This window comes from Sparus aurata, chromosome 9 (genome assembly GCF_900880675.1).
Source record: "Sparus aurata chromosome 9, fSpaAur1.1, whole genome shotgun sequence".
Taxonomy (NCBI): domain Eukaryota; kingdom Metazoa; phylum Chordata; class Actinopteri; order Spariformes; family Sparidae; genus Sparus; species Sparus aurata.
This window is the reverse complement of record NC_044195.1, coordinates 34660137-34678514: the sequence shown is the minus strand read 5'-3', so window position 1 is coordinate 34678514 and position 18378 is coordinate 34660137. Positions and strand designations below refer to the sequence as shown.

The 18378-nt window shown below is 42.4% G+C and overlaps 3 protein-coding genes across 7 annotated transcripts in view; 1 reads left to right on the top strand and 2 right to left on the bottom strand.

Annotated features, from left to right (window-relative positions):
* Nucleotides 1-1490: 1490 nt before the first annotated feature.
* LOC115587972 (coiled-coil domain-containing protein 8 homolog) lies at nucleotides 1491-10390 on the bottom strand. 2 transcript variants are annotated; one of them, XM_030428160.1, is made up of 9 exons: nucleotides 10259-10389; nucleotides 9907-10020; nucleotides 9638-9704; nucleotides 7040-7139; nucleotides 5446-5857; nucleotides 4841-5361; nucleotides 2847-2910; nucleotides 2043-2167; nucleotides 1491-1821 (listed from the first exon to the last, which is right to left on the bottom strand). In XM_030428160.1, exons 3-9 carry the CDS (start codon nucleotides 9680-9682, stop codon nucleotides 1790-1792), a joined length of 1299 nt encoding a protein of 432 aa, XP_030284020.1. In that variant the 5' UTR covers nucleotides 9683-9704; nucleotides 9907-10020; nucleotides 10259-10389; the 3' UTR covers nucleotides 1491-1789. The 2 variants fall into 2 exon arrangements, with proteins under 2 accessions (XP_030284020.1, XP_030284019.1); XM_030428159.1 differs by having other exon boundaries at nucleotides 4841-5857; nucleotides 10259-10390.
* Nucleotides 10391-10416: 26 nt separating this feature from the next.
* LOC115587973 (tRNA (guanine-N(7)-)-methyltransferase non-catalytic subunit wdr4-like) lies at nucleotides 10417-15612 on the top strand. The gene is made up of 11 exons (XM_030428161.1): nucleotides 10417-10561; nucleotides 11535-11603; nucleotides 11843-11986; nucleotides 12063-12219; nucleotides 12514-12626; nucleotides 12717-12777; nucleotides 13139-13243; nucleotides 13327-13391; nucleotides 14194-14380; nucleotides 14781-14850; nucleotides 15140-15612. The coding sequence occupies exons 1-11, from the start codon at nucleotides 10479-10481 to the stop codon at nucleotides 15328-15330; spliced, it is 1245 nt and encodes a 414-aa protein (XP_030284021.1). The 5' UTR covers nucleotides 10417-10478; the 3' UTR covers nucleotides 15331-15612.
* Nucleotides 15613-16064: 452 nt separating this feature from the next.
* Nucleotides 16065-18378, bottom strand: part of pde9aa (phosphodiesterase 9aa) — a 40185-nt gene continuing 37871 nt past the window's right edge. For 3 of the 4 annotated variants that reach the window (XM_030428157.1, XM_030428155.1, XM_030428158.1), the window contains 4 exons: nucleotides 17587-17715; nucleotides 16684-16779; nucleotides 16538-16602; nucleotides 16065-16425 (listed from right to left, as the gene is read on the bottom strand). In XM_030428157.1, the coding sequence (XP_030284017.1) occupies nucleotides 16552-16602; nucleotides 16684-16779; nucleotides 17587-17715 (276 nt within the window). In that variant the 3' untranslated portion in view covers nucleotides 16065-16425; nucleotides 16538-16551. Of the gene's footprint in view, nucleotides 16429-16537; nucleotides 16603-16683; nucleotides 16780-17586; nucleotides 17716-18378 lie in introns of all 4 variants that reach the window. The other variant, XM_030428156.1, reaches the window with a different exon arrangement.

Below are 18378 nucleotides of genomic sequence, written 5' to 3'. Positions count from 1 at the left end.
TCTCAGTCAACACGACCTCCACATCTGTGTGACTGTCACCAACAGAACCATGTTACAGACCCGTTAAAGTGGACTGTAGGTTCTGTAAACGGGTCTGTGGGGATTATTGATCAGTTCCCAGCTGATCAGACTGCTGCTGAACTCCACTTCCTCATGTTCAGCTTGATAAAGCTCTGGTGTGAACTCATTCAGCTGTGGAGGTTTAGCTCAGTGGTTACTTCTTAACTTCATCCAGTTTCTCTAACCTCACGGGTTCGCGCCCCGAGGATCTACCACGGGCGCTGTCCTCTGCTTTTACACCTGTGGACTCATTAACAACACCTGTCCTGTGTGTGCAGCAGGTACCAGTCCACACTGCTGCTGAACGCCACTTCCTCATGTTCAGCTTGATAAAGCTCTGGTGTGAGCTCATTCACCTGTGGAGGTTTAGCTCAGTGGTTACTTCCTAACTAGCGTTTCTCTAACCTCGCGGGTTCGCGCCCTGAGGATCTACCACGGGTGCTGTCCTCTGCTTTTACACCTGTGGACTCACTCATAAACACCTGTTGGATTCTTTAATGCTCAGAAAGGTTGTGAAAAAGATGAAAATCACTATAAAACTTCTCGTATTGACAATCAACATTTTTAATTTCTTAGACTATGTAATTTTTTTCTGTATAATTTTATAATCTCAGACAATATTTTCCTTTTATCTTTATTTTATCTGGTGAATTATGACGTCATCTGCTTCTTTCTTGTAAATGTTTAACTTATTAATCTCAGAGATTTGATTTCTTGTAAACTCACATAAATGATAAATAATCTTTTCTCCTGTAGATTTGTGAACGTTTCCTCTTGATGTTTTGATAATCACAAATATGAGTTAAAAAAAAAAAAAAGTATTAGAGTAAAAGTCTAATACTGAATGAATGAAATGATAATGAAACATCAGACCGATTTTACATAGAAAATGTAAAGAAAACAAATAGAAAAAGAAAAGTACTTAAATCCAATAAAAGGAGGTTTGTGTCAAAGGACATGAAGACACTTCAGCACTGATTTAGATTAAATGTGTCACATGACCAGAAGCTACTGAAATAAAATAAAGGTTATTATATTAAACCAAATGAAGAAAAATAAAGATTTGCATAAAAATATTGACATAAAATATGACAGAAATTATATATTCTCAGAATTCTGGGCTTCAAATCCAAATTATGAGGGAAAAAAAAAAATCTGAAATGATTTTTTAATCATTTTATTTTCATCTCCTTCCTCCCTCCCTCCATTCTTTCTTTCCTTCTTGGCGACTTTTACTGTTACCAAAGTTATATTTCAACACTTTACTTTTAATCACACATGACTTCTGCTCACCTTTAACTCTGAACACATCCATCAACATTTGGATTTGTGGAAATGAAGCGCTCACAGCTCAGAGAGCGTGATGTTCATCAGAACATGAAGTTTATCTGTGATGTTGTCGTGCAGCACAAAGACGCGTTCACACCACAGATATGAAGTGGAATTTATTGTTTTTTTCCTTCTACATTCAGCTCAGCAGCCACAGATCCGTCTGCACGAAGCTCGTTTCACAGCTCAAAGTTCACTTTGTCTGCCGGACATGTACATCTACTGCTTTAGCCGACATTCCCAAAAAAAAGATCTATCTATTGAAACTGGCTCTATTCTCACACGCTACGCTGGAGGCGGGATGTTTGACACGAACAGACGGTTAGTAACACGATGGAGCAGCACAGATGTACAGGAGAGAAGGCGACAGTAGAAAAGTTCAGTTGCAAAGTGTCGAGGTTCACTTCTGGGAGACTTCTTCAAACTTGGGCTCTAAAAAACACAAAGTTAGAGAGTTAATGATGTTTACTGCTCTCAGAAGAGAAGAGTTCTGAATGAATCTTTATTTTTAGCTCAACCGTTTCTTCAACACTGATCAATAAATATTCATTGTTGTTTGTTTGGTTAACTTGAGTATTAAACCCTTCAGTATAACGAGCTCCTGCTGCTCACAGAGAAGCTACACGATGTGATCTTGGATGAACTGGACTCACCTGTGAATTTAATCTCTGGGAAAGCTGTGAGGTCTCCTCCACCGTACAGTCTCTGGAGCTTTGTGATCTCCTCTGCTAAATCCTTCTCATACTCTGTACCTGCATCCACGAGACCGCCAGCGTCCCTGCAGGAGGACAAACAAAGACCGTCAGCAGAGCAACGTTTCATTTTCACCCCCATTTAATCCAATTTAAGAGAGCCCAGCGTTGATATGGATCGACCTGCTTTCCTTACAAAGACTCTACTCTGCCTCTGATTGGCTGCCGTACATTATTTTATGATGAAAGCTTCAGTGGCTTTGTGGTCCTGATGCTCCAGTTCAACCAACAGGTAAATATAAATGTGGAGGTAAGTGTTGGTTTGTTGCAGCTGAAGTTTAAGTGACCTGCAGACGACATTTTATTGACTCTAAACATGTCAATTACAGTAAAGTATAACTAATATAGGCTACTTCTTTGTCATCCCTAAAGAAAGTCACCAGATTCCCTTCAAAAATCACACAATTTTAAGAGTTGTTGGCTTTAAAGTTTATAAACTTTGTGAAATGTTTTCTCTGAAAAAAATCTTAACATTTTTGAAGCCTTCTTGCAAATTCAGCATTCAATGCAAAACATTAAGTTGTTTCTCTCTTTGTTAAAAGTGCTGGTTTTTATATACGTCTTACCCACCAACATTTAGCAGCTGTCTGGGGTGAACTGTACCTTTAAAATGGTCATTTCCATCTTACATTATAGCTGCTACACTTTAAACTTCCAGATTAGCCACACGTGCAAAACACAGCTAAGCCAACGACGATGACTTACTGGCTTTTTGTGGAGTATTCTCGTATGGAGTCCAGGAAGAGCTTCTGAATCGGGTCCAGTGCAGCTGAGAGTCACAGGGACAAAATAACACATTAGTCAACTTCTCTCCACAGAAACATGCTCATAAACCAGGACCATGCTTTTGGAAATCGTCTGTCCATTCGGCTAGAACAGAACCAAGTCTTAACCATAACCCTCATGCACAGAACAGCACCAGGGAGTGGTGGACAGAGCAGCCGGCTACTGGGCTCAGACAGGAAAGAACGTGTGAAAGGTCAGTTAACAGGTTAAAAAGGTTGCTGTGATACGTCATGCTAGGCTACACGTTTACAGAACTGCTGGGAGGTAAAACAAAAGTATTCAACAGTGAAGAATCCATTTAAATCCTCAACTCTGAGCCCACACACAGCAACCAGGGTGCAATCTCACCGGGAAAGTTCACAGTTACACATTATCCATTAACAGAATACACCAAAAACAGTCGGATCAGACGTGGAGGGATTGATTACTTTTACCATGCGACTCCCTGATGAGTGTGAGAGGTTTGAGGAAGGAGGAGGAGAGAAGTTTGAGGTAAAAAATAAAAGATGGCATACATTCTCCTTCATCAGTGGAAACTTTTAACATTATCTTTAGTGTGTGACAAATCACCAGAACAAAAATCAAAACAGAACAGGTCCATAAAACCACAACACGACACCGAGAAACGGTGCCGAGAATTATTTTCTATCATGTTGAAGCATCAGAGGGACGACGAGCGCGGAGCTTAAAAACCAAAGAAAACATCTGTGACTAAAAACAGAAACGAAGCATGAGTGGAAGGTGTGAAGAACAGAAAACAGACTGATGCAAACTAAAGACATGAGCGCACTTAGCAGGCAGATGTTAGTAATAAGTGCAAAATGCGATGCAGTTAAAACATGCAGTCAATGGAAGATGGCTGAAGCAGCACAAAGAGGCGGTTCAGACCCGAAATCCGTCCTGAGTGATCCGATCACAGCGGTGAGCTTCAAGTACAGACCGAGATTTGAGATCCGATCTTTAAGACCATGTTCAGTGTGTCTCTCTTAACCTACAGATGTTACCAGCTGATCCAAACACAATATCACCAAACTCCATTAACAAATCACATAATTCTAAGAGTTGTTGTTTGAGAAGAAACTTTCTGACCTGTGTGAAACGCCGTCTACAACAGCCTCTAAATCTCTGGTGGCTTCTTGTAAATTCGGCATTAAATGCAAAACGTAAAGTTGTTTCTTTCCATGTAAAATGGGTCTGTTTGTGGAAGCAGTGCTGAACCAGCCTGTCTGCTTCTGTGCCAACATTCAGCAGCTGTTTCAACATTTTGTTGAGGTAAACACGTCGAAATGTGACCATTAAAGCAAACAGTAACCAGCATATGCTACGTCTTGGAGAAAATCCCCAGACGCCCTTTAAAGTCTTCGCAATTTTGTGAGTTGTTGATTCGGGATCAACTTTATACATTTTGTGAAACGCTGTCTCTAATCAATTCTTCATTATTTGTGCCTTCTTTTTAATTCGGCAAATGTTCCACATTAAGGTCTTTCTTTGTGTAAAAAAATAGAGCGGACGTGAATGCCAGGTGTGAACTGACCGACTCAGAGTTGTGCAGCTATGATCGGATCACTCAGGACGGATGTCGACACAGGTGTGAACAACCTCGACGACACAAGACAATGAGCTGAACTTCAAAATGTCTGAACCACATGAGAACAGGGAGGATTCTGGGAAGGATTCTGGGCTAAAATGCTTCAAATAACATGATTAGACTATTAGGAAGAAGCTGTGCAAAGCTAGAACAAAAGAAAGGTGTGTTTGTGATGTCAGGTATCGTTACAGTTTATCCTTTACACTCATCACAAACGTTTATATTCTAAATTCATAGAAATGGTGATGAAAATGACTGCTGGTAGACTGCAGGGTCCACAGAGGAAAAGAGAAGGATTGTGGGGGAGGGGGGTTGTGGTGTGTACCCTCAGACGGTTCGACTGGTTCAGCTGGGGCGTCCGGCAGCGGCTCCTCTGCTGCAGCTTCAGCTACGACCGGAGCGACGTCCACCAGCTCCTCGGCGCTCTCCACAGGGGCAGAAACTTCAGCTGCAGCCTCGGCGGCCGCTTCTACAGGAGCAGCTTCAGCCGCAGGCTCTGCAGCAGCTTCTACAACTGGTTCAGCTTCAGCAGCTGCTTCAACGGGAGGTTCTGCTGCAGCCTCTTCAGTGGCTGGTGCTGCTTCAACTGGAGCTTCAGCAGCTGGGGCAGCGGCTTCTGCTGCAGCTTCGGCTATTGTTGCCGCAGCTTCAGCAACAACTTCAGCCACGGGTCCAGCGTCGGCAACTACTTCAGCTACAGCCTCAACCAGGGGTGCAGCTTCGACAACCGCCTCAGCCACAGCTTCGACCACGGGTGCAGCTTCAGCGACGGCTTCGACTACGGCTTCAGCCACAGCTTCTACCACAGGCATGGCTTCGGCTTCTACCACAGGCGCGGCTTCGGCTGCAGGTGCGGCTTCGGCAACAGCTTCTACCGCAGGTGCGGCTTCGGCGACGGCTTCGGCTGCAGGTGCGGCTTCTGCAACGGCTTCTACCGCAGGTGCGGCTTCTGCAACGGCTTCTACAACAGCTTCTACCGCAGGTGCGGCTTCTGCAACAGCTTCTACCGCAGGTGCGGCTTCGGCGACTGCTTCGACCACAGGTGCGGCTTCGGCGACTGCTTCGACCACAGGTGCGGCTTCGGCGACGGCTTCGACCACAGGTGCGGCTTCAGCGACTGCCTCGACAGCTGGGGGGGCCTCAGCTACAGGTGTGGCTTCAGCTGCTGGAGCAGCAGCCTCTGCCACAGCCTCAGGTGCGGCGGCAGAGGGCGCAGGCTCTGCCACTGGTTTAACTGCAGCCTCTGCTGCTGCTGCAGCTGCTGCTGCAGACACGTTCTTGGCAGGGTCAACTGTCTTGTGCTGGACAAGTTTCTCTATATCGAAGTACGTTTGAGTCGAGTCTAGGACGGAGGAGTGCAAGCAGACAAGATGCATTATTTTCCTTTTAAAAAACAATGTCCACAATGTCCCCATAAAATGTCATCATTATACACAGAAAATCCTGGAAGGTGGTATCTGGTACATGTAGCGGTTTATACAAAAAGAAACGCAAAAAAGAAAAACCATAACAAGCCTGGGAGCCAAAACAGGAAGAGCAAAAGTATCATAGAACACTTAACAGAATAGTTTTAACCTTGACCGTAGCAGCTTTCTACTGAGATAAAAAGGAATATTTTATGACCAAAAAGGAGCTAAAACTTCAGCTGATGGGGTGAAAAAGTCTTCAAAACCTGTGGGAGGAAATTCAAAAGTGAATGTGATGAACTGTGGAGCAAACATCACTGATTAAAGAAGGTTATCTAACACCAGTGTCAGCAAACACTCCAGATCCTGCACACGCAGCAGGTTCTGACAGCGAACTGTTAGACAGGCTTTTTATTAACACGGCCGCTCGCTCTCAGCCTGCAGCAGCTGCATGTTACATGTTTGTACCATGACATGGAGCATGTGGGCTGGACTCTCTCCTGACCTTTACTGCACTTCTTGTCACATTTTGTCCAGCAGGGCGCCAAACTACACAAGGTCAAAGAGGAAAAGCTGAAAGGCAGCTGGAACACGCAGAGTTCTGTTTTCTTTTACACGACTTCTGCTCAATATTTACAACTGAAGTCGAGTATATTCAGGCTCCCGACTGCTGCAAGTACAATCACACATTCAGAGGACAGAAGAAGAAATCCTCCGCCAGCGTCACGATAAACCTCTGATGGCTGTGAGGCAGATCTGAAGTCAAATTAATCATCCACTTGTACTTTAAAACTGATTTATGAATGTTTGACCTTCATGGACACTGTTATACAACAGCAGACGTTAAGTGAAATAAAAATAAATTGAACACAACTACAACTGCAGACTGTTTGTGTCGGACAGTGTTGTGTGCAGCGTTGTAGATGGTAAAAAGTGATGCACAGATGTCTGCTCGTCTTATTTTAAGAATATTGTGTTTAAGTAAGAAAATAACCTCAAATGTTGCCTGCACTGAAGCCTGACATGTTTCTGGCTGATATCAGTGACGTTTGTACCACAGTTCAGCAGCGCGAGCTTCATTCAGGAGCTGATAAACACCCGGAGACTCTGAATCCTACCTGAGCCCTTTTTCGACTTCTTGGATCCTCCTGATTTTGAGCTGAAGGCTGCAGCTGCAGGTGCTCTCCTCAGAGCAGTCCAGCTCTCAGCCTGCAAACACTGAACACACACACACACACAGATTACATGTAGTTACACATATTTTAAGATTATACCTTAAATAAAAAGGAGCTGCAACTGAGCATCATCAGAAGGCCTGAGTTCAGCCTGCAGGACTCACACAGCTGTTGATCAATACAAATCAAAAACAGATTATTACTGAACTGCTGCTTAACGTTGACTTCCACCTTCTGACTGTGTCAGAACAAAAAGGCTCAGCTGAGCTACAGCTGCAGATTAATGCCGTTCATTCATTATTATAAGGCTGCAACTACAATTATTCATTATAGATTATTCTCATTTCATGATTAATCTATTCAGTTTCTTTGATTCACTGTCCAAAGTGACGTCTTCAGAAGCTTTTTAAACAAACTCATCGTGTGCAGTGAAGACATTGTTCAAAGTCTGGAGGGGAGATCTGAAACAAGATGGACGATTCAGTTTTAATCGTGGGTAATGTGCACAAGACGTCCAGAATCTTTTTCTAATTTAGCTGCAAAAACAGATATTTCCCTTAGAAAAGCTGCAATTTACGATCATCGATTAATCGTTTTAGTCATTAAACATCAAAAAAGAGGTGGAAATGAGAAAAATTTAGAAGAATTTAACAGAATAACCGACTGAAGATTTCCCCACATGTGAGATTGTGTGAAGCCTCCACGAGATCTGACATGATGACAAATCTGAACTTTACAGATCAATGAGGCTGCAGTTAATGACTGATCTCATGTTTATTAGTCTTTTGATTTTTTCCTCTATTAAATCGATGAGTTGTTTGGTCTCTAAAATGTCAGAAAATATTAACTTATAACTCAAACTGATTCATCTGCGATTAATTCAATCGTTGCCAACTAATCGATGAATCGTTGCGATCCGACAGCGGATGCAAACTGAAGACATCAGTCCCTGAAATTAGTAAGTTTAAGATATGACGACCTCTGGTGGTGTCTTGGTGGTACTACAGGACCAATCAGCTGGTCTCAGACTGACCACAGGTCAGGAGCAGGTAAACCTCAGCAGTGAACACGTGATTCTGTCCCAGACAACACAAACATCATTAATCTGCTGCTGACATCATGACGAGGCCACCAGGTGAAATCCAGACAGACGACACACGTCACAATTCATTAACATTCTTCCACCTTTTAGAAAACTGCCTCCACATTTGGACTGTGCGACTGTCACGACATCAATATCATATCAGACTTCCAGGATCTGTTGATACAGGCGCACCCGAGTAGTTAAATGTTACATAGAACACATCAGGAACAACAAGAGTGCACGTTCACGATCAACCAGGCTCTGTTCATGTTTTTGAATATTTTAAATGCCAGATTCAAATGTTAGACTAGAACAGACACTCCGCTGTGCAGAACTGCCATCCTGACACCATAGTGTCCTGCTGAGGTTTCATGGATCTTAACATTTCTTTCACCGCCTTTCATGTCCCCCAAAGTGGTTTTAAAATTGGTAAAACATCCACACAGAATCACATCAGATCGTTCCAGCTCCTAATTAGGATGCAAATGTTTCAACTAGAGCTGCAAGAGAAACATTTGAGTCACTATTAAAGCAAAAATGTCAAATATTTGCTGGTTCCAGCTTTTTAAACGTGACGATTTGCTGCCTTTTCTTCGCCGTCAGTAACTGAAGAGTCTTTGGGTTTCAGACTTCAAACTGCTTCTTTTGTCCAGCAGATGTCAGTTTACGCCCTTGGAAACGTGGATGAGCACTTTTCAGTTTGTTTGTTGGACATTTTATCGACCAAACTGATCAGTGTCCTATCCAGTCTCCTGGATAATGGAAATGATCCTAAGTTGCAGCCTTTCATACACAAAGTGAAAAATCTGTTTTTGCAGCTAAAATGTTAACAGATCTGGACGTCTTGTGCACATTTCCCAAGATTTACACTGAATTTTGTATCGTTTGAACTGTTAAGATCTTCCTTTGAGACTTTGAACAATTCTTCTTCACAGCACAAGATGAGTTTGTCAAAATCTTAAAAATGAACTTGAATCCAGTCTGCAGCAACATTTAAATACATGTTCCAGTTGAACCAGTGCCTCTGTGCTGGTGAACCCTCAGTAACCTTGTACAAACATGTCCACCTTCATAGCAGCTAGCTTCATGTTAAAATGAACATGTCAACAGTCCGTGTGCTCAGAAAGTCAAAGGCGGGCCTGTGAGTGTGGCTGAAGCCTGCAGCACTGAGGCGTGCAAAGGGGCTCAAGTTTGTGCCTTACCAATTCAAAACTCCATTTAGAAAACAGACAATTTAAAAAAAAAGAGCTGACAATGAGGCTGAGATCACTGCTGGCTCCATTGATTTAATAACATTATTCTGGTTGACTAGTCTGCAGCCATGAGGTTAGAGAAGAGGGGAGGCAGCACAGACGAGCTGCTGCAGAGGAATTCAATGAGACTGACTGAAGATTCACAACAATGACACGATGATTCAATCAAACATTTATAATATTAAACGCTTTAAATTGTTTTACCTTGAGACAGCCCAGTCGTCCTATCCTCAGCAGGGAAGCCGCCATCTTTCTGTACAGAGTGCCTGAGCTGTGCATCAACAACAGACACACGACGATGAGCCAACAACACAACAACAACACAACAACAACGAGCTGTACATGAACATATTAACATTTATCCAGGTGTGTTAGCATCGTGCATGATTTTATAGCACGACAGACTCTCCAACCACAGACACACAAACAGCCTGTTGTGCAGGTGAATGTTAGGAATAAATTAATATAGTTACCTTTTGATAAATAAGGCTTAAATATGCTGCTTCTCCTTCTTCTTGTTCGTGGTGTGGTGCTCGGCTCACAGCTCACAGCAGCAGCATGGTCCTGACTCAGTCCGAGCTCCTCACCTTTTATGTAACACATGAACATGTCAGTGACGCCCCCTCCCTCACAGACACACACACTGTCTTCACTAATCACTTTATCTGCTGCTGCACATTAATATCACCACATATCTCTAATATTAAACACCACTGCGTTGTTATATCGACTATGAATGAGCTCAACTAGCAACTTTTGGAGCTAAAATTGATTAATTTAATTGATTAAATCGTCTTTAATGGCAGCTGTGGTGACGTTACTTACTCTGGTTTAGTACTGTATCGTTACGTCGCTGTTTAGTGGGTTAAAAGTGAGTATTGTACAGCAGAAACCCTCTTCTGTCACCAGCCTGCAGAGCTTGTGTACATTCTGTACTTTCTCGAGGGGGGCGTGTACTTGTGGTGGCGGTGACGTCACATGAGCGCGACAGAACTCAGCTCCTCCGCGTGTGTGTGCGCCGCCGTCGCATGACACCAAAACAGTCATGGCTGCCGTCGGCTTCTGTGGAGACTGGTTCATCTTCACCTGCGACACCAAGCTCGTAACGGTCCACAGCAAACAGAGCAGGTCTGACTGAATTCAAACTTTTATCATTTATTTAATGAGTCTGTTTGTTTGTTTGTTTGTAGCGATCGGGCGGGTTAGCATCAGTGCTACTAGCAGTGTTAGCCAGCTACACAGATGTGGAAGGAGTGAGAGAACATGGAGACATGTGTCAGATGGTTTAAAGTTTATGTCTGTGACGAGAAAATAAACGTTTGGATTCATGAGACAAGATGTTCAGACATGTGACAGGTAGAAGTAACTAAGTACATTTACTAAGTACTGACTTTACTTAAGTATCTTCATGTTGCTCACTTAAAACTGGAGCTGCAACAATTAATTGGTTAATCTATTAGTTGCTCGTATTATCATATATTTTATAAACTCTCATAAAATCATATTTGCTGTGTATAATTCCCTGAACCTGTTTTTACATCATGTTTTATTTTAATCACTTGTAAAACACTTTGAATTGCATTGTGATTCGTTTGAAAGCTGCCATATAAACAAAGTTTGATTGATTGTCAACTATCAAATTACTCTCCAACTATTTTGATCATCTGTGAGTAGTAAATATAATAAACAAGTAATTATTCCCTTCTGTCAGTTTGTTAAATGTGAAGATTTTCTGGTTTCTTTCCTCATCTGTGACAGTAAACTGAATATCTTTAAGTTGTGGACAAAACAAGACATTTGCTTTTCGTTTAAGTATTTAATCACAGCACTCTGACTGGATAGTAATGATTAGGAGTTTTCAATACTTTGCCAAATGAGGGCCCGATCTATCGGAACATAGCCTGAATTTTTTGTAAATGAAAACTGCTTCAACAGTAGAAAAAATTATGTCAAACCACCTGAAACAATTTTACCTGGAAAACTGCCCATGATGCCATCAGATCGTAGTTATAGTCAGAGTCTCAGGTCAACTGAACTGAACTAACGTTTAAAGCCGTTAAGAAACTGGAACAATAACGAGCTCTTCTTTACTTTCTTGCAGAGAACCGTTTGTGTTCGACTGCAGCGCTGCTGAGAAGAGGCCGAAGAACCCGAAGGATGAAAACAACAGGTGAGAACAGAAACATGACACCTGTCAGTGCTGAAGTCTGTATGTTTACAACGTGAGACCAATACTGATCTTTAAAGTCACAACTAAAACATTTATTGTTGTGGCTTCTAAATATATGAAAACATTTGTCACTGTTAAACAAAAGAAAAAGGTGGCATGTGAGATTCAAATGAGAGCAGTTCTAAAAAGATGGAAATATGAATATTTTAACAGCTGTGTTTTGTCTCCGCTGTCGTCAGTGATGGCGGCTCAGAGGAAACAGGAAGTGACAAAGTTCTCGCCTTCACCGTGTCCCCATCTGGAAAGCTGCTGGCGCTGACTGACGACAACAAACGGCTGTTTCTGCTTCACTGTGAGCCGTCATGGCGCTGCATCAGCACCAGGTCTGTCCTCCGGTCACAGCTTCACCGTACAGGTAACACATCTGACAGGTGTGTGAGTAATGTGTGTGTCGTACAGGTTCGTGGTGAGGAGGTGCACCTCCCTCAGGTTCAGTCAGGCCGAGGACCAGCTGCTGGCCGCCGACAAATCCGGAGACGTTTACTCGTTCTCGGTGGTGGAGCCGCAGAAGGAGGGCGAGCTGAAGATGGGACACCTGTCGATGCTGCTAGCTGTGGTGAGAAACAACAACAACACTGTCGATGACAACATGTGTCAGTATGTGTTCTCATCTCTCCTGTCAGCTCGGATAAAAAGCAACAAACAGCCCAAACGTGTGATTGAAAATGTGTCCCTGCCGGTCCAATCACACGTTTCACACCTTTATTTCTTTGGATTATTTTTTCTGCCCTGGATCAGAGTGCTGCTGTACTCGTGGTTTCATCTAATGAACATAAATCTACACACTTATTAATGAACCATTGTCTCAGAACATGAGTCTGAGTGATCTGCATGTCCTCCTGTCGTTCAGACCATGTCGCCGGACGACAGGTTCATCATCACCGCCGACCGCGATGAGAAGATCAGAGTGAGTCACCTCAGGTCTCCGTACAACATCCAGTCCTTCTGCCTGGGACACACACAGTGAGTGACTGAGCCGGCCTTAAATACCTTCATATATCCTGTATGTGTAACGTTTGATGTAGTCAGGACTCTTCCTGTTTGTGTCCTCAGGTTTGTCAGCGCTCTGCTGGTTCCTCCAGGTCATCCACACTGGCTGCTGTCAGGATCAGGGGTACGTGTCTGTTTAGTCACACTAACAGGAGATGTGACTCTTTAAGTTGCAACTGTTGTGCTTCTAAAGTTCAGCATCTAGATTTCTTCTGCTTTGTCTCTAAATGTGATTCAAAAGAAACAAGGAAGAATCACCAGACTTCAGGACAGATCTGCAGGTTTTCCTGTTCCAACCGCAGAAAGCTTCTGATTTTTTGCCACATAAACAGTTTAAAGTGAAACGCTGTTTTAACCTCAAACCAGAAAAACTTACTTGGACAAAAGTTTTTGTTTTAATACAGTAAAGTGAGATTTTCACAGTGTTTTATCAGATCAGATCTGACTGAGAGTCGAGTCCTGAGTGATGTGATTGTGTTTGTCAGGACGGGACGTTGAAGCTTTGGGAGTTCGAGTCAGGCCGAAAGCTGCAGAGCTGCGACCTCACAGAGCCCGAAGAGACGCCGAGTACTGAGGCCGACGAACAGAAGGTACCTGCAGCGTGTGAAGACTCACCTGTTCACTGACATGTAAGACCCCTGAGACGACTCTGTGTGTGTGTTTTATTTCCCAGAAGCCCTCTGTGTGCAGGATCAGCAGCTCTCCTGACGCTCGTTATGTCGCTGTGCAGTGTGAGAGGTGAGAACAGTGCCGCCATCTGGTGGACAAACTGTAGAACTGACACACACAGAGGTCTGTTTCTGTCCTGATTTAATGAAGCGTCACACAAAATCAAAAAAGTCAGTATTTCAGCAAACACCAGGATGCAATTGATCCTATTTAAACAATTAAAAAAACAAGTCAAGGGCAAAGTTTAAAGTTTTAAACTTCCTGTTCAGAGGAAGGAACGGAAATTAATTAAAATCATCGCTGCTGCACGTCACTCATCATATCAGCAAGAAGTGACAACACAGCAAAACAAACTGTGACTGAACTTTAATAATGTTTTTGAATGAAAAGTAAATAAATGAATGATGAATCTAATAAGGACATTTAACAGGGAAACTTTCTCACATCAGACCTCCTTCAGTGACGTGTCGACCTCCTTCAGAGTGTTTAGTCAGCTCTCCTGCTGTGGACAGGAAGCTGTTTTTAACCTCCACATGACAGAAACTCCTCTGCTGGCTTTCAACTATTTTTACTGTGAATGTTAAAGGTATTTTTGGACGTGTGGAGGCACAAGATCTCTGTGGAGGTCAGCAGGCTGTATGATTTACAGTCTGCTGCACAGGTAGGTGACACTCTGACCTCGGCATGTATTTAATACATTTGCTGTGTTCAGGATGTTTCTGGTCGACAGCCTTTGATCGGTGGGTGTGAAGCCTCCAGCCAATAAGAGCACATCGGGTGCGAGGGCGGGACTTTTTATAAACGTATCAACCAGGTGATCATGAGAGAATAAAAACGAGGAAGCATCACTTCATGTCTCCTGTGTCCTCAGAGTGTCCACGCTTCACTTCTTCACTCTGGACCAGAAAGCTGAGGAGAAGCTGGTGCCACACAGCCGCCTCCTCCTGCCCCACTGCCCCCTGGACGTGACCTTTGACCCCGAGGGTCGGCTGTGGGCGCTGATGGACTCCAGAGATTCACCGCTACAGATCTACTCACACAGAGGAGACTCCTGGGAGGTAGAACGGACACGTTTACACACTGACACTGATACAAGAGAAGATATGATTCACAGATGTATTATTTACCTTGTTATATACAGAAAGACAGGAAGTGAAACATGCGAGTAAAGTTCAGTCCAATCAGGACATGACAGATCTGAGCGCTTCATGTTTCAGTGATTATATTCAGTCACGTGTTTACGAGGAACGTTTTTAACTTCTTGTTCAAAATAAATCAAATGAGAGTGGACGAATTGTTGCACCTGTAAATTAAAGCTCAACGAGGCGACATTATGACCTGTGGTTCACTGCAGGACACCGTACATCTGTGGTTATTATTAAATCGTCAGTTTTTAAACAGAGGTTTGGTGGAGGAGCTTCTCTGACTCCATCTTGTTTGTCTCTGCTGCTCCATCAGTGTGACGCCGACAGTCCTGAACTCCGCAGAGTGACTGAAGCCTTGAAGCCGCACGGGGAAACACTCGAGGGTGAGTCACCACACACACACACACACACACACACACACACACACACTCGTCCACACTCGTCCTCGTCCCACTCGTCCCCTCCAGACACAAATAACCTGCAGTGTCACATGACGTCAGCCTCTGGAGAGGGTTACCTGTTGTAATCAGTCACCTTATCCAAGTATCACATTATAACGTAACTCCAAATCTTTCTGTTTCTTTTGGAAACACTCGTAACATTCCATCGATGAGTCGCCTGCTGTTAAATGAATAATTAAAGTTGCTGTCCTCCTGTCCTGTCACACCGCAGCCTCCTCAAAGTCCAGCAGCCGCTTCGAGCACCTGTACAAGGTGACCTTCGACAACGTGACGGCGTACCTGCAGAAGAAGCAGCAGCGGCTGGAGGAGCAGCAGCTGAAGAGGACGAAGACGCCGACGGCCAACGGCAACAAGAAGGCAAAGAGAGAGAGGTCGGAGGCCGCGAGTCAGTCGTCCACCTGACGACACTGCGACTTTATTTCCTTTGTGTCTGACGCTTTGAGAGAACCTGAGTTGATTCTGTTTGAGTTTGAGAGAACAGTGTAAATGATTTTTTATTTTTGGTTTAAATTTCTGTCTGATTATTAAAAAATAAACGTTGCAGATGACATGAAACTGAGCCGAGTGTCTGTGACGTCTCCTCACGTCCACCAGCAGTGATGGAATGTAACTAACTACAATTATTCAAGTATTTTGAGGTACTTGTACTTTACTTGAGTATTTTCCATGTTCTGCAACTTCATACTTCCACTCACCTACATCTTGGAGTCAAACATTGTACTTTTTACTCCACTACATTTATTTTTGATTGTTTTAGCAACAAGTTATTTGCAGATTACGTCAGAGCCACAGTAGAACACAAATCAATGTAATTTATCAGTAATTATAATTAGATAATCGTCCGTCAGAGTATAAACACATGTAAATATGTGTATAATTTACTTGTACTTTTGATACTGAAGGACATTTAATATCAGATACTTTAAGACTTTTATTTGAGTATTATTCATAAAAGTGACTTTAATAAACAAGATCCCTGCACTGACTTCTGGGTACTTTTTACAACTCTGGTCATTAAATCCTTAGTTAACAGCCTAAAGTAGCCACAATTATGTTCATTAAGTATTTATATTTGTATGATTTGTGGAGTAGAAGTTCTTCAGTTCTTTCATCCAGCAGTAATAATCAGACAGGAGTTTTATAATTAAAGTAATCTTTTATTTTTTTAATATGAAAGAACAAAAGTCACTAAAAATCTGTACAATCTGTAAAAAACAACACATGTCAAATAAAAAACAAGAAGATATGTATCTAAATATTGTTCACTGAAGTCGTCTGTGCTGTACAAATGTCGACATCTCCTGAAAAAGGCTTTGGGTCGTCCGTCTGCTCGGCGACTCCGTCAGGAGTCTGTAACGCTGCCCGGACCGCTCCGTCACTCACTGTGACATCACAGATCCACTTCCTGTCCCGCTCTTCTTCTTCTTCAGCCCGTCACGGACCAACATGTCCGACAACTTCACGCCACTTCACTACTCTGGTGCTCCACGCTCACAGCTGCTGAAACACACACACACACACACACACACACACACACACACACACACACACACAGCTGATATAAGACCCGTTGGGCCGAGGACGGGCAGAACTTTCTGCTGCTTCATACCTTTTCAAAACCTTTTACTTCTTCTTCCCTCCAATGGTCAAGTTCTCACTCTTCTTCTTCTGCACCTGGAGGAACATGAGGCACGTGTCATCAGCGACAGTCGACAAACTAAAAGCCTCCACACACACTCAGAGAAATCCTCCAACCTCGTTCATGGCGTCATCGATCTGTTTGAGCTCCTCGTATCGGTCTCTCGACTCTCTGAGTGGCTGCACCATCGCCTCCTCGATCTGTGGGAACAGCTGACACACACACACACACACACACACACTAATGTTAACTTCTACAAAATTAAACACATTGCATTGTGGCATAATCACATTTAATTTTTCATCTTCTATTCTTAAAATAACTTTATTTTATTACTGACTTGCGTTTGTCTCAAAATTACTTTCAATAAATGTTAAAAAAAGATTGAAATACAGAAATAATTGTATACTCAATACATGACTAATTACATATATAATTTAATAAAATCTTTAATTAAATAAATGAATCATTAAATGAATTAATACACAATTATTTGCTTGTCACCATAATAAATGTATGTATGTATGTATTTTTGGTTCTATTTATATGATACTATAGTATATTATATTATATAATATATGTGTAGTGGTTTCACACTTACATATGGAAGATGGAAACTGCCAAAATAAAAAAATGGCACTAAAAATATTAAAAGCTTAAAAAAGGCATAAATGAACATATTGTTTTATTTATTAATTATTATGAAATGTATTTATTTCATTTTCTTAACTTTGCATTTTGTCTTACTTATTTCCATGAGCTTGTTTTATTTTCTATTTTATTTTTACATTTCTTTATGCTTTTTATTAAAGTGTCACTAAAACACAAACTCGTCTCCGACTGTTGACACAAAACAAGAAGGAGAATCAAACAGACGTGAACACTGAACTCTTCCTCCGTCTGTCAGCGTGTAAAAGTTGTTGGAATCATCTGATGATGTGAGTTCACAACTCGACAACATTTAGAACAAAGCCGAGTTGTTTTAACGTGACCTCCATCCTCTCGTCCTGCTCGCTCACCTTCATCACCGTCTCAAACATCGGGATGAGGACGAACTTGATGAAGCCGATCTGAGCCGTCGGCTTGGTGACCTTTTCTCTGTCCATGAACGGAGCAACAGGAAGTCCTTCAGCCTTCTCCCTGTCGCTCTGAGCACCACACACACATCAGTCAATCAATCAATCAACCAATCAATCAATCAATCAACAGTAATGATTTCTATCAGCGGGAGGACGAAGTTTTCTTTTAGCTAATCATGATGTTCTCAGCTGCTGCAACAGAGAAACTACAAACACACGTTCAGTCTGACTGACCGACACTTCCTGTGTTTATACTGGTTTCTATCATTAGTTTTATTATTATCATAACCTTTGTTTCTTAGTGTGGAAGTGTGTTACAGTCATATCTGTCCCCCTCTAGCTCTTACACTTGGAGCTGATGCCACTCGAGGCTCCAAGATTTTTATTCCTTCATGAAGACTTTTCTGTAACTCCCTTGTTTTAAATTAAATGTAGGTTTAAAGTTTTTGTATAATCAGTGTTGGGGAAGAAATATGATCTTTCCAGGACGCGATGTCTCCAGACATACGTGTCTTGTCCAGACGTTAAAGTCTGGATAATTAAAGTGATGATTGATCTACGAGCAACACAAAATAATGCATCACTTTCATCTACGATACTTAAATAATAAATGACTAAAATCACAGTGTGTTTATGTATGTTAGAAGTTTGTGTTAACTGAGATCAGATTGTTTCATCAGAGTTAACTGAATGACAGATAGATGTAATTAAAACATATCTGTTGAGTGTGAT